The sequence below is a fragment of the Rutidosis leptorrhynchoides genome, chromosome 3 (genome assembly GCF_046630445.1).
Source record: "Rutidosis leptorrhynchoides isolate AG116_Rl617_1_P2 chromosome 3, CSIRO_AGI_Rlap_v1, whole genome shotgun sequence".
NCBI classification, from domain to species: domain Eukaryota; kingdom Viridiplantae; phylum Streptophyta; class Magnoliopsida; order Asterales; family Asteraceae; genus Rutidosis; species Rutidosis leptorrhynchoides.
This window is the reverse complement of record NC_092335.1, coordinates 564,916,169-564,932,937: the sequence shown is the minus strand read 5'-3', so window position 1 is coordinate 564,932,937 and position 16,769 is coordinate 564,916,169. Positions and strand designations below refer to the sequence as shown.

The 16,769-nt window shown below is 36.4% G+C and overlaps 2 protein-coding genes and 1 pseudogene across 2 annotated transcripts; 2 read left to right on the top strand and 1 right to left on the bottom strand.

Moving 5' to 3' along the window:
• Positions 1-8,039: 8,039 nt before the first annotated feature.
• Positions 8,040-10,425, bottom strand: LOC139902075 (bidirectional sugar transporter SWEET4-like; annotated as a pseudogene).
• A 4,807-nt stretch (positions 10,426-15,232) lies between these two features.
• On the top strand, positions 15,233-15,883 carry LOC139902074 (uncharacterized). Its single transcript, XM_071884732.1, has one exon. It carries the CDS (start codon positions 15,233-15,235, stop codon positions 15,881-15,883), a length of 651 nt encoding a protein of 216 aa, XP_071740833.1.
• LOC139902073 (uncharacterized) lies at positions 15,884-16,291 on the top strand. Its single transcript, XM_071884731.1, has one exon. It carries the CDS (start codon positions 15,884-15,886, stop codon positions 16,289-16,291), a length of 408 nt encoding a protein of 135 aa, XP_071740832.1.
• The last annotated feature ends 478 nt before the right edge of the window (positions 16,292-16,769 follow it).

The window sequence follows — 16,769 nt, the reverse complement described above, 5'->3', positions numbered from 1 at the left end:
TAAAGCATGTTTATTCTCAGGTGTGAAAGAAATCTTCCGATGTGCATTTGCTCGTATTACATGGAGTCGTTCATGGCATATAGAGGTTAGAACCTCGCAATGGGACCAGCTGTTGAAGACTTCGTCCAGATGGATTAGGACGGGTCCTTTCAATGTTAATTATGATGATGATGATAGTATTATGATGGAGATGGAGTGGTGATTATAATGAGGAAAGAATTAGGATTATGATGTCGGTTATGATTAAGATTAGATGTTACATGATTATGATAATGTTGATGATGATAATCGATGTTGATGATGATAATAATAAGAATGGTAATTAAAAGATGATAGTGATTGGGATTGTTATTACTCTGGTCAAATTATTAAGAAGAAAGTAAGCAACATAGGAACGGTTAAGGATGTTATCGGGTTAGCGGGTCGTCGCGGGTTCAAACCTGGACTTGAGCATTTTTTTAGGACTACTTCTTTGAGGTTCGTGAATCCGAGGCCAACCTTGCACTTGTTTAGTGCTGTCATATGCATTATTGCTACGAAATACAGTTTTGTGAGTTCATTTGATTCTCTTTTACTCTTTACATTTTTGGGACTGAGAATACATGCGCTGTTTTTACAACTGCTTTATTAAATGCTTTTGAAATATATTTTGAACTGAAAATACATGAAATGCTTTTATAAATGTTTGACGAGATAGACACAAGCAAAATATTCCTCGAATGAATTATTATGCAGACAGAAGTTCTGTGGATTATTATTGAATTATATGGACATGATAATTGCCACCAATTGATGTGAATATTTTTCCCTGATTATTATTGCTTGGTAACCTAAGAATTAGAATTGGGTATGGCCCTAATTCCGCGAATCCTAAAGGTAGCTACCGGGTTTAACACCCCCACCCAGAATGTTCACTAGACAGAAGGGCTAGTGGGCGTGGTGTTTAGTACTTCGAGGTTTATATATTATACAGACGAGATGTTCTGTTTTTGGGGATATTATTTATGCGCATTATATGTTAAGGTCGGTTACCAAGCCAAGCAATGAATGAAAAGTGAATGTTATGTATCGAGAGAATGATTTTATACACAGGTTATGTATAAGATTTATAAAAAATGGTTTCGTACACGAGATAGGTGTACTGTATTTGAATCTTGTGGTCTATCAAAATGATGAATTTTATTGTTTACGATAAACCTATGAACTCACCAACCTTTTGGTTGACACTTGAAAGCATGTCTATTCTCAGGTATGAAAGAAATCTTCCGCTGTGCATTTGCTCATTTTAAAGATATTACTTGGAGTCATTCATGGCATATTTTGAAAGACGTTGCATTCGTGTCATTGAGTTCATCAAGATTATTATTAAGTCAATTATAGTTGGATATATTATGAAATGGTATGCATGCTGTCAACTTTCGATGTAATGAAAGTTTGTCTTTTAAAAAACGAATGCAATGTTTGTAAAATGTATCATATAGAGGTCAAGTACCTCTCGATGTAATCAACTATTGTGAATCGTTTATAATCGATATGAATGGGTCCTTTCAGTTAGTATCAGAGCGGTGGTCTTAGCGAACCAGGTCTTGCATTAGTGTGTCTAACTGATAGTTGTTTAGATGCAATAGTGGGTCTGGACTTCGACCGTGTCTGCATGTCAAAAGTTTTGCTTATCATTTCGTGTCGAAAATTACCTGTTTATCATTCTTAGGAAATCACTTGCTTATCATTCTTAGTCTAGAGACATATTACTCCATTGAATGCATGATTAGTGTATAGACAAAATTCATATCTTAGCGTATCTGCTACTGTAAACTTTGTCTGACAACTTCCGAAAATTTCTCCGTAATCTACGGGATCTTATGTACTATACATAAGTATTCTATGTAATTAGAATATCATCTGATATCCAAAAATCATTTCATATCGAAAACTCTTTATCTAACCTTGCAATATGTAACTCGTAACTAGTTCAAATTCCGACAGCTATTCCGACATGGATGTTCACCTAAGCTCCGAAAGCAGCGTCACTAGAAATGAATCAACCAATCAGCCATCCCCAATTCATCTGATGGGTTCGTAGTCTACTTAATTAATGGAAATGAGAAGAAGACGATCCTTTCCACAAACCGAATTCACCTCTTGGTGAAGAACCTGAAGCATTTACATGTGAACCAGTTCAATACACTATATTCACTCTCATTTCCAGGATATCTCGCAATGATTATATGATATCTAAAATTCTCAACCATATTCATCCGCTTGTTCTGACCGACAATCATCCTGGAGTAATGGAAGAAGTCAACGAGCTTCGCGCTCGAGTAATTAATTTGGAAAATATGGTGTAAAACTTACCAACTTCAACAACATCACCAGCACCAACAGTACCATCAGTAACAGCACCAGTACCATCAACAATCCACGTCTCAACATCTCATTATGTACCTCGAGCATAATTATCGTTCTACGTATCGCTCTACATCAATTATCTTCGTTCTTCATGGCGATTATGTAATCTCTAATGTTTTAGAGATTATGTATTCTAGTTTTGACGGTAAACCAAATGAGTTTAATACTAAATTAACTCATTAAATCCATGATTACATCTGAAGAAAATATATATGTATATATGTTTTCATAAAGATTGTAATTAAAAATTCTTTTGTACAAACTGTTAATGATGAAAATATTTTAACGGGTAGGTAATACCCGAGGAATATTTAGATTTCACATTAATAAATTACACTGTACATTCTTCGAATCTGATTCAACGGTCATTTACTATCCTACTTATATCCACATATATATGTATTCATTCACCACAAAATAACCATTTTCATTCAATTTCATATTTGGATTTTGACCTATCAGAATCCAACAAGTGGCATAATAAAGAAAACATTGGACAAAAATAAAATTTGTTAGAAACAAACAAATTAACTATGAGAAATTCTGTTAAGAATCCGCGCTAACAAAATCCTAGCTAACTGTTCCTAGTTAACTGTTAATTCCTTATTACATTTAATTATCGCAATTTATTTTTCGCAATTTTAATTCTCGCAATTTTATTTATCGTCATTTAATTTCTGTTATTTTTTTTACGCACTTTATTTATCGTCATTTAATTACTGTTATTTTATGCACTTTAAATATCGGGACACGTATACAAAGTTTTGACATATCATATCGATGCATCTATATATATTATTTGGAATAACCATAGACACTCTATATGCAGTAATGATCGAGTTCTCTATACAGGGTTGAGGTTGATTCTACAATAATATATATACTTTGAGTTGTGATCGAGTCTGAGACATGTACACGGGTCATGATACGTATTAATTAATTCGAATATTATATATTAAGCTATATATGAATTATTGGACTGTTAACTGTGGACTATCAACTGTGGACTACTAACATTGGACAATTAAAATGAATTAAAATACTGATTATAACATATGAAACTAAACAATTCTTCAAGTTTGCCACTTGATTTCATCTTAAACCTCATTTGTATCTTGATGATTACAATCTGCGTTCAAACCTTTCATGATTCTTGAAAACATCTCAATTGAGAGGATGAACCGACCGCACTTCATCTACGGGAGAAAAGATTGATGCATATAGTTATGCACCTGAAAAACTCTCGGAACCTGAGTAAACGTTTAACACATATCTGTACTAACTCCTTTGGCGTCGTTATTACCGAAAATAACTTTGCAATTCCTTTCAAAGTAGCAAATTTTGTCACAGCTCCAGCAAGTCAACTTCGACTTTTCGTTCGAAACAACCTTATTAATACCTTGATATATATGTGTGCTCTTTTATTGTTACCAGAGAACCTTTTATATTCCACCATATTATCATCGGCGTTTAATCATCTAAAAACACAATTCTCCTGAAACCACCTCGGATTGATAGCTGATGATTCAGATATCGTAGCATTAAATGTAGGGGAAACAGAAGAGTTGTAAATGGTCTAAACGGTCAAAAGTTTGATGATAAAGAAGGGAGTGTTAGGAACGCTCGAACAAAAATTTGGTACTGAAAAACAGATTGAGCAAACCATGAAAGAGACCAAGGACAAATACAAGGACCATACTATATATTCAAAGAAATCAGGTAATTCTGGATCTGATGAAACCTTCAACGAATATCTTGCTCCGTACTCATGTTAAAATCTTGCGGAAAATCTTTCTTCATCAATCATCGAACTTAGAAATTCCAAAATATCATCATAAATATCTTCGATATTTCTGAAGATATTTTCATAAATATTCTCGTCCGAAATTATTTATCTTTTCGTGCTATCTATATTACATCATAAAGGAAACTACAGTAAGTCATGTTGAGTTTCTAATGAAACATGATGATTCACAAATCATACCGTCATCATGTGTCATGTCACACGACTCTTTCATTCTACTTAACCTCTATTTGAATCTTGTGGTCTATCAAAATGATGAATTTTATTGTTTACGATAAACCTATGAACTCACCAACCTTTTGGTTGACACTTGAAAGCATGTTTATTCTCAGGTATGAAAGAAATCTTCCGCTGTGCATTTGCTCATTTTAAAGATATTACTTGGAGTCATTCATGGCATATTTTGAAAGACGTTGCATTCGAGTCGTTGAGTTCATCAAGATTATTATTAAGTCAATTATAGTTGGATATATTATGAAATGGTATGCATGCTGTCAACTTTCGATGTAATGAAAGTTTGTCTTTTAAAAAACGAATGCAATGTTTGTAAAATGTATCATATAGAGGTCAAGTACCTCGCGATGTAATCAACTATTGTGAATCATTTATAATCGACATGAAGGGGTCCTTTCAATGTTCATGTATTCAAGAAATACTAGACTGATGATCCACGTTACCAGATCATTAATAAGAATCTCCGGGATTCTTATAAGAGCGTCTACTAACATCTTTAATTTTATTCTTTCATGGATCACCGTTATTTCTTGATAATTAATATCGTATCTATCTTTGAGAATTTTCCATAATCACTTGGATCTTTGATCATATAATATGTAGATTCTAAGGACTCGTCAATATGTTTGCTAAGAAAAATACTTGTTATTGCTTTCTCTTGTTCGGAACAATTGTTATTTTCATTCAGGGTTTCTAAAATCCCGATTGATTCGAGATGTTTTTCTACATTCATAACCCATGTTAAGTAGTTGTTCCCACTTGATTCTAAAGGAGCAAATTTAAGCCTTTTCAAATTCGACATTTTCTATTATCAAAAGATGAACAACATAAATCATAATCATAATCAACTTCTATTCATAGACAAATAATAAAATGAAATTAGAATCATTTTAAATTCATAAGTAGCAAACAACAGAATAATAGCATGATTACAAATGATAAAACTACAAGAGCAGGATAGAATATAGGTTCACCCCGTGGTATATTAGCAACAATGATGATAGTTAGTATGACCAATACAATAGGAAAAATCATCCTTGTATGAATCATCTTTACAAAAAAAACTTTTTGAGAGTGGTAATCTGAGAAAATGAAGATTGATTTGTGAAAATGTGAAAACGGAGATGTTTATTTTATATTTATAAAATATAGTCGTTGTAACGTCGTCAGTTGACGTTAACAACCATTATGTATATATGACCGTTGTAACGTCGTTAGTTGACGTTAACGATTGTTATGTACTAGTTGTATTAATAATAATTTTAATAAAAGAATTTTATTAGTACAAATACGATTACTATAAATACATTTAGTATAAATACGTTTAGTATAAATACGAAGATTAAGAGAATAAACATATTATGCATAAATAATAAATTTTAAGAATAAACATTAGTATGTATGAAATAAATAATGATTAATTGCATAAGTAATCATAAATGTTAGATAACATAAATATAAATGTTAGTGAAGTTAAGAGTTAGATTACAGAAATATAATTCAGGCGGTATAACCGACCATATATCATAAATATAAATGTTAGTGAAGTTAATAAAAGTTAGATTACATAAATATAATTCAGGCGGTATAACCGACCATATATAACTTAAATAACATAAATATAAATGCTAGTGAAGTTAATAAAAGTTAGATTACATAAATATAATACAGGCGGTATAACCGATCATATATAACTTAAATAACATAAATATAAATGTTATTAAAGTTAATAAAAGTTAGATTACATAAATATAATTTTATTTATGATGATAATAATATTTACCTTACTAATAAATAATAGAAGATATCGTTAAAGAATTTCTTACATTGATTAGTGACTTGTGCTTGCTTAGATAAACCTTGATTATACGGAGCACTTCGTGCTGATAACGTGTTATAATTCAGTAGACTTATAACTACCTTTAGTGGTTTGATTTATGTTATAATTCAGTAGGCTTATAACTACCTTTAGTGATTTGATTCTTGATTAAGAATACTAATAATGAAGTGTAAGAACAAAGATGATAATGGAGAGAAAGAAAGAAACACTTTGTAAGTGTGAGAAATGATGCAAGTGTTTTAGCTTGCAATACATGGCTATTTATACAAAAATAAAGCTATCCAATATTAACTCAGTATTGGTACAAAATTGACTATCCACATGTAAATAATATTTTTATTATTATAACACCAACAACTAATCGGTATTCCAAACAATTTTCAGTTTTCACACCTACCTTGAGTCCTTGAACCGCACAGAACTTCAGGCAAACAGAGGCAAACAGTGGCAAAACAAATCCTCAAACAAACGATCCATTGACCTCAACTTCCTTTTGAACAACTGATTATATAATTTCGTTCATGCCATATGAAATAAATAAAAGCAATAAAAACACTTGTGCCACTACCACACTAGCAGTATCCTGAGACGCCATAAGAGATATTGAAGCAGTATTGTCCTTCCAATTGTAGCTCTGACTAGGAATATCAACTAACAAACAATCCATCTGGTCTATTCCCATCACAATAAACTCATTCATTCCTCAAATGGCCATTTTGAAAGGATTATACATCTTCTCAAGGTATTTTCTCTTTTAGTTCAAGTAATACATTGGGTTGTTCTGTTGATTCTGTATTAGATTTAGGGTTTGAAAGATAGATAAGATATATATTTCCCATGGTACAATATATAGAGACTAAATTAGTCTGACTAATACACAGGGTTAGCCCTAAACATGTATAAATGGGATTAATGCATAATCTGATATAGCCTGACAGATAGCCCATTTTACTTTTGTGGTTTGTAGGTGACAGATCCATGGTTCTTGTTGTATTCTTTCCTGTTTCTTGGCGCATATGGTCAAGATTGTTATGACTTCATCCTATTTAATAGCACATACAAGAGATGGTGGAATGAACAAAGGATATGGCTAATAAGGGGACTGTCACCCTATTTGTTTGGACTTGTTGAGTACTTTATTAAACAATTGAGGATAGCCACACAAGGGTTCAATGTGACAAGCAAAGTGCCAGATGACGAACAAAGCAAAAGATATGATCAAGGTCTTGTGGATTTTGGGGTACATTCTGCCATGTTTGTACCCCTGACCACTGCATCGATTGTCAACTAATCCGCATTCGTTATTGGGATAATTCGAATGCCGAGTGTCAAGGACTTTGAAAGTTCCTTTGTGCAATTGTTTATAACCAGTTTAATTGGCCAGTTTATGAAGCCATGTTACTTAGGAGCGATAAATGGAGGATGCCGATTAAGACCATTGTTCTTTCGGTGTGTTTGGCATCAGTTTTATGTGGTGGAGCTTTTTTTATATTGTAAACTAATATATGTAAGTAGTTGCTGTACAACTTAGTAGTTGTGCTAAATATTTGATAAGCATCCCAGAATCTATGTAACTATAGGCATATGGTTGACCACAATATCATGTATATTTGGGTTTTTAAGGGCATCCCATATGTGAAATCTAATGGTTCAAAACATTGTGTAGAAACCCATGCTCCAATCTCAGTCTTATATAGTCATTCATATTTGTTGCCACCAATTTTATAGCTTTGTTCTTTTGTATTTTACAGATCAGCCCATCTCAGCCAGGCCCACTTATGCAACTTCTTTACTCTCAGCCGATTGTTGGTTTGTTGATTTGTAAAAGGTTGCGTAGAGTGCCAACTGGGTTAATCCCAAAAGTGCTCCAATTCCACTAGGTATCTGTAAACAAATATACACAAGGTCACATAACTATAATGCTACAATATTCATTCACATTGGAATGTATAGATGGAGAATGTTTTTAGTTGTAGTAATAAATTTTAAATGCGTTCCAAGTCAAACAGAGAGTGAAAACAGTGACTTACAACAATGAAGAGATCAAAGCGAATGAGTGCGTAGATAGTCCAGCTTATGCCATTGAGTAATGAAAATAGAGACGGTAAAAAGGGCATATATTTTACGCTTTTGGTAGTAATCACCCGATTCTACATCACAGATACATACAAAAGTCTTCTGTCAAGTTATATTATAAGAAAAAAAATCTGTCTCATTCATAGTCCATACAGTTTATTAACAATTTTCCATCAAGAAAACAATTACTGTAATTCTAAAACTCTAATTTTGAACATATATCAATAGAACACTTCAAATTCCTACTAGTAGTTTTTGCCATACTAGTAGTTTTTGCCATATTTTGCATAAACTTGTCAAATTTTACAGGTCAAATTATATATCACAACTAATAGAACACTTCAAATTCCTTACATTTTATGACTAAATCGTGTCCAGTCGTGCTAAGGTAAAGCTGCTACAACTTCATTACTTTGAGTAAAACAATGATTACTGACTAGAGTTGTTAATTACGCATAGAGCCTAAATTGATGCATCATTAAGTCCTAATATAATATATTCTAATAATAATCTAATATATAATCTAATATAATGTTCAATATGAAATATGAATATATAAAGTAAATAAGGGAGACAAACATACCATAACAGATAAAGGGGCTGCATACATCACGATATTGGCAAAAGTAGCAAAGACACCAACAATAGTTGACCGGTCCTTAGTGGTGTGAGCCTTAGTGAAGACCACACCAGTCAAAAACCCAAGGAACAAAAATTCATACAGCATCCATAACATCACATTGAACCTCTGTTCCCGGTCAGAGTATATTAGGAAAAGCACCAAATATACAAAAGCTATAAAGAAGCCTGTCCCATTGATTGTCAACACCAACAAACTGTGTGGGTGCACCACTGGTAGTCCATACAGCACCCATAACCCACAGTTTATAAATGTGGCTAGGTATGGTTTTGGTGAGAATTGCTCCACTGCTCCATTCTTCACTATTTTCATGAATGTTGGCCTGCAATATACATATATATTTTATCCTAATAATGCTTGACTTTATTCAAATATAGTAGTAATAAACATTAGTTTGATCTTTCCTAGTTAAAGCATCATGTTCTTTTTATATCTCTAATGGCATGATAAACTAGCATGAAATTATAGGTTGCAATACACTAATACAATAAGATGAAACCAGAACACTGTTCCTAAACTAGCATAAACTAAATTCATACTCTTGAAATGGACACCATAACAATTTTTCAAAAAATTGGTGTCTTAAGATTGATCATTATTCTTTTCGCATTACTGCCACATTTGTTGGTGATGAGATTGTGATGGTTCAAAACACACACAAATAACAGGTACAAAGGAACGATGAACTGCATTACAAAGTGGCGAGTTTTCTGACTATATTTCTTTAATGGATAACGATTACACTAACGAATGAAAAACTAGAGAAATTACGGTACAAATAGACATAAATACAAATTTTACTTGAATAAAACTGATATGCAAATCCTAGTTTAATAACTTAAACGAGGCAACAAAACGTAAGATGAAAGGTGTATACCTGCATATCCTTATTCTAATGGCAACCACAACCAGTTATTTACCTAAAACCTAACATGCATTCCAATTCCAATAGAGAGGGGGCAAATTGTCATTTGACAATAACACATATTGAATTCATGAAGTGTGCATTCGTATAGCATGAGTGTATGACGGTTGAAGATGCTAAAAATATCTGTTTGCTAAAATCAAGTGCAGCATATATAAACACACATACAGACACACACATATAGATACAGATACACGTTTACGTATAGATAATTGAATTTTGTAAATAAATTGTACAGATAAAGTTAACTTACACCGGAGATAAGAACAAAATCAGAGCAATCACATTTCCTGAAAAACGATCAACAATTTAGGTCAAATATATACCGAAATCGACAAACAGAATGATACGAGTATAAGTGTATTAGATTCATGTCATTGAAATCAAAATTAGGAAAACATTGATTAAAACTAGCGAATGAAGATTTAATTGAAGAAATGTAAAGTAAAATTACCGATAATGCCGACTGTTGTGCGAGCAACTTCTGTAGAAACCATGGCGAATTGAAGAAGGAAATTAGTGTGTAGTTGAAAAGTGAAATGAAACGACTACTTCGTATTTATATATGTTGATATTCTAGAGAGAGGGAAGGGTGACGAATGTGCAGTTTGATTAATATCACCGATTGTAACTTTTTTCTTTAACCATCACAAAATCGTTTAAACGTCGACGTTTGATATTCGGAAAAAGATTCGATTTAATTTATAGTAGTACGGAGTATCTTGGAATTGTTAGAAGGAAAAAATCAGTAACGGTTAGTGATATAACCTGAAATTTCGTTTAATCCTGCTCTTCGTAGATAAGTTTGAAATTTAGTAAAATGTCCGTTTACCCATTTTTGACTCTTTAGTTTAGAATTTAACATCTTAACTTAATCTTATTACAATATAATTTTCTCCAAGATATCAATTCAATTATGAAAAGTGTTTCGTAAGTTTCAGTTAACATTTCCATAATCAAACAGATATATACTCTAAAAGTTAAATGATAGTGTACCCCACCTCCGGCCCGTTTACCAGCTTCGCAGTTTGCTTCGGAGGATCTGCCACAATATATAGAATGAAGGAAAGCTTTAGCTACAGTGAACGAGGTCCTGGAATCAGAGCAACAATAGTGATCTTAGAGCCCATAAAACCCAAGTCAATTACAAAGTCAGGCTAGCGAAACTATTCCTAGCTCGGTGCACGCCTGTACCACAAAGGAAAGGGACAAGATCACTTTCCTCTGCAGGTTTACCAAAAGGAAAAGTCAACTAGTGATCCAAAATCATTGAGAACTAGCGAGCTGGTATAGGAAGCCGCTCCATCCCACTTATAAATAGAATAGAATGCAGGAAACATTCCACATTCGAAATATACACACTTAATAACACAATCATGTTATATCATTTACTTCGATGGCGCAAAACAATCCTCTGATTGTTACCTTCGGGGAATCGCCAACGAACAAAACCAATATCATAATCACTCAATCTCAATCTTTGTGACTTGCATATCCCCATATCAATACTAATCGCCGGTTATTGTACAAACAATTGGCGCCATCCGTGGGACTCACATTTTATTCATCTTGTTGAGCAAGAACCGACGTCATGGCGGACTCCAGTCACATACCTCCGGGTTTCACACCACCCAGAATCACGCAAACCTCAGATTCAACACAGCTAGAGTTCTCAACCGTGGGAACCTTGACCAGGTCACCAGCCACTCCCGCCATATTCGTCTCAACGAGCAGAACCACCGCCGTTGATAGATAAGACTTTCGTCTTGAATAATTACGATCATATCAGATCGGTGATAAAGGATCTAAGGGACACGAGAATCTTACAAAGTAGAAGGGTGCTAACATACGAAAGCGAGGATTATGACGAGGAGATGGAAATGGAACCTCCTAATCAAAATTCACAGCCTAGGAACCCACCAGTAAACTCGTCAGTAGAAGCTATGACTCGAGCAGGGGAAACCCCCAGCATATCTCAGGTAACCCTAACTATACCTACTGCACCACTCTACACTTGTAATGCGTCAGCCCCGACTGTGTCCATAGCACCCCAGGCACCGAATAGGCATGTACCACCTCCTCACCCGAGCTGGGGTAGCTTCGGGCAACCGAACCAATATGTATAGGCCCAAGGAAACTCTCATGTCACCCCCAACATACCATGTGTGGAAACAACCCCTGTGAACAATCAACCAAACGCTTCGGTACCACCGGTGACCAGCCATGCGTACTTCCAAAATTGGAACCATCCACCACAACAAATGACCACAACCTGGATATATCCTCCTAACCAGGGGGGAATGTGTTGCTCCCGAGGTCACCAGATACTACCCCCGATCGCGGCCAACAACAACTTCTGGATAAATCAAAAAACCCCGTTTATGCCCTACATCCAAAACTGTGCATTCCCTGATGGAATGAAAATACCCGCACACCTAATTTACTACGAAGGAAAAGATGACCAGATGATTTCCTTAGTATATTCGAGGGTGCAGCACGAATGGCCAAATGGGACATACCCGTAGCATGTTACGCATTCTCCTACATGTTAAAGGGGGATGCTAGGGTCTGGTTTGACTCCCTACCAAAAGACTCTGTAGCTAGCTTCGATGACTTAAAACGGCAATTTAGGTCTAAGTTTAGTCAGCAAAAGCGACACAAAAAGAATCATGTGGCCGCTCATGGGATAAAGCAAAGAGATAGCGAAGGTTCTAGAGCCGTCCCCACTAGGTATACTAACGAAACTCAACAAATTCCCAGCCTACCGGAATCCCAAAGAATATCTGGGTTGCTTTATGGATCTAGGGTCAGACCTCTCATTGAACACCTTAGCCGAGACCTACCAAGCACTTACGAAGCTTTGTTAGAAAAGGCATATATATGGTTAGACGCTAAGGAAACAGCAGGTAACTTCGTCCTAGACGACGCTCCCATGAATAGGAGAAAAGAAAAATCAGAAAGAAGGGATGACAAATATGGTAGGAATGAGGATAAAGGGAGATTTCACCCTTACCGAAGAGAAACTGGAGCCGGGATCCTAGGGGCGTTGATAAAAACCCCCCAAGGAAATCCTAGCAACAGAAAAAGCAGCCAACAAGTTCAAAGCCCCGGGAAACATGTCCAACAGAGGAAGGAACAGAGACATGACCAAGTTTTGTGACTTCCACAATGATTTTGGGCACGATACGGATGAATGCTTCAACCTCAAAACAGCCATTGAGGAGGCTGTTAAGTCGGGCAAATTATCTCATCTCATAAAAGGAATCCGAGAACCAAAGAAAGAGAGGGTACATGAAAAGAAAATGGAAGACACGAGTCAAGAAGTAGAGAATGTAATCCTGGCAATAGATTCACACCAGCCTTTTAAGAAAAGAGAAAGATGTCGTATCATCAGAGAATGGAGTTAAGTATCGTTCCCAGCCCTTGATACAATATGTCCTTCGGACCTACCGGTCACCATAAATGGAAAGATTTTCAACAGAGAAGTACGAAGGATATACCTTGACAGTGGAAGTGCTTGTAACGTAATGTACGAACATTGCTTCGAACGGCTAAGTCCTGCGATCAGAGCACGGTTGGGTGCCCCAAGAGTACCCTTAGTAGGATTCTACGGAGAAAGGTGTTGGCCCATTGGAGAAATTGATCTCGACTTCACGATAGGGGAGCCACTATTGACAAGGACCGAAACTATTGATTTCGTGGTGGTCCGAGCAAACTCCCCACATAACATTCTGCTTGGGAGGGTAGCTATGAAAAAGATGGGTATAATCGTATCCACAGTACATCAAATGATCAAATTCCATACCCACGAAGGGATCGGAACTCTCGCATCAACATATGACAGGAATAAGGTGATCCTGGCCATAAAAGAAACAATGAAAGAACCGACCGAGTGCATCCTCGAAGCTTCGAAGGAAGATCCCCAGGTAGAAAAGATATCAGTGAATCCGATGTTTCAGGATCAGGAGATCAGCATAGGAAAGAAATTGCCAGCATCCACCAAACAAAAGCTCCGGAAGTTACTACAAGCCAATGTGGATGTATTTGCTTAGGAAAACATCGATATGACCGGGATACCACGAACCATCAATATACAGGGGTCACCCTTCGTGACGGAGCATCGACTCAATGAGCATAAGCACCTTGAACAGGTGCATCAGAAAAAATGGAACTTAGCACCGGAAAGGGACGAAGCGGCCTGTAAGGAAGTAGAAGGTCTGCTAAAAGCAGGAATAATTCGCGAAGCTAAATATCCTTCGTGGGTCGCTAATCCAGTAATGGTGAAAAAATCAGACGGAGGATGGAGAATGTGCGTCGATTTCACCAACATCAACAAAGCATGTCCCAAAGATTGCTACCCCCACCTGAAATCGATTGGAAAGTCGAATCCCTAAACGGGTATCGATACAAAAGCTTCTTAGATGCTTACAAAGGGTATCATCAGATCAAAATGGCTAAGGAGGACGAACAAAAAATGTCATTTTTCACCATCAAGGGAATTTATTGCTATCAAAAGATGCCCTTCGGTTTAAAAAACGCAGGGGCAACTTATCAAAGACTCGTCGACAAAGCCTTTCATAATCAGCTAGGAAGAAATCTAGAAGCCTACGTGGATGACATGGTAATCAAAAGTCGAAAAGAAGAAAATCGGATAGAGGACATCCAGGAAACTTTCAACAGGCTTCAGGCAATAAACATGAAGTTGAACCCGAAGAAATGTTCTTTTGGAGTCGAAGAAGGAAAATTTCTTGGGTATTATATCACCAAAAAGGAAATCCAGGTGAATTCGGAAAAGGTAGACATGCTAAGACAACTCCAAACCCCCACAACCATAAAAGACATGCAGAGCTTGAATGGGAAATTAGCATCACTTAGCAAGTTCTTATCAAAGGGAGCAGAAAAACAACTACCCTTCTTTAGGATCCTAAAGGGATGCTTGGGAAAAAAGAAAATTGTCTGGAACGAAGAAGCAGAGAAGGCATTCGTCGAAATGAAGGAGTACATCGCCAAACTCCCTACCTTGACTTCACCCGAAGAAGGAGAAACAATCTTCTTATACTTGGCCTGAAAGAGTGCATTAGTACAGTTTTGGTTACCGAACGAGAGAAAACGCAAGTACCAATATACTTCGTTAGTCGAGTACTTCAAGGAGCAGAGCTGAATTATCCAGAACTTGAGAAACTCACCCTAGCACTCGTCCACACAGCTAGGAAACTCAGGAGATACTTCCATGCACATCAAATAGTGGTGCTTACCAACAAACCAATCAGACAAGTACTCTCAAAACCTGAAAAATCGGGGAGAATGGCCAAATGGGCCATTGAGTTAGGTGAACATGACATCGAGTTCCGAGTCAGGCACGCAATCAAAGGACAAGTTCTAGCAGATTTCATCGCCGAGACAGATAGTGTTAATGAAGAAGATACAGAGAACTCAACTCAAGTTATTACCCCAAAGATCGAGAGTGAAGAATGGAAGTTATACACCGACGGTGCATCAAGTTCTGATGGATCAGGTGCTGGTCTGATGTTAGTAAATCCCGAAGGAAAAGAGTTCACTTATGCACTTCGTTTTGAATTCGTAACGACTAACAACGAAGCAGAATACGAAGCTCTGTTAGCAGGATTGAGAATGGCAAAGGAATTAAAAATCCTTCATCTCCGAGCCTTCGTCGACTCACAACTAGTGTCTAACCAAATCAGGGGCACTTTCGAAGCAAAGCAACCCACCATCCAAAAATACTTGTCAAAAGTAAAAGAACTGATCGAGAGCTTCAAAAGTTTTGATATCGAACATGTCCGAAGAAGTCAAAATAAGAAGGCAGACGCACTGAGCAAACTTGCTTCGCTTGCATTTGAGCATCTTTCAAAAGAAGTCTTGGTGGAGGTGCTAGAAAAGAAATCGATCCAAGAAGAAGAGGTCAATGACCTCATACAAGAAGACGCGGTAACATAGATGACTCCACTGCAGGTATATCTTGAAACAGGAAAATTACCAGAGGATAAAAGCGAAGCAAGGAAGATAAGGATAAAGGCACATTCATATAAAATAATGAACGGAGCACTATATAGAAGATCCTTTCTCACTCCATGGCTTCGATGTGTAGGGCCAAAGCAAGCAACTGTCATAATCCAAGAAATGCACGAAGGGATATGTGGTCTTCACGCAGGTCCAAGGTCAGTAGTAGCAAAAATCATGAGACTAGGGTACTATTGGCCTACAATGCATCACGACACAACGACGGTACTACAAACTTGTGAGTCTTGTCAAATCCACTCAAACGTCCCGAGATTACCCAAGCAAGAACTAATCTCTGTTACATCTGCGTGGCCATTCATGAAATGGGGAATAGACATAGTTTGACCTATCAATGATACCCCCAGGAGCCCAAGATTCCTACTGGTAGCAATCGACTACTTTACCAAGTGAGCCGAAGCAAAACCCTTGGCAGCAATCACTGGTAAGCAAATAGAAAAGTTTGTCTGGGAGCAAATCGTATGCATGTTCGGAGTTCCTCAAGAAATAGTCTCGAACAATGGGAAACAATTCGCAGAAGGAATATTCCCAAAATTTTGCAAGCAATTAAAAATTCTCCAAAACTTCACCTCAGTATATCATCCCCAAGGTAATGGACATGTGAAAGTAACAAACCGAGACATAATCAAAGGAATAGAGAAAAGCTTAGGTAAGTGCAGAAATGGATGGGTCGATGAGCTTCCCTTAGTGCTGTGGGCACACATGACAACACCAAAGCGAAACAATGGCGAAACCCCCTACAGCCTTGCATACGGAACAGAAGCTGTCCTTCCTGCAGAGATACAAGTGCTAACAGAGAGAACAG

What these genes read in the sequence shown, in the direction of transcription:
- LOC139902073 (XM_071884731.1), top strand. Translation starts at nt 15,884, where the DNA reads ATGACTCCACTGCAGGTATATCTTGAAACAGGAAAATTACCAGAGGAT.
- LOC139902074 (XM_071884732.1), top strand. Translation starts at nt 15,233, where the DNA reads ATGGCCAAATGGGCCATTGAGTTAGGTGAACATGACATCGAGTTCCGA.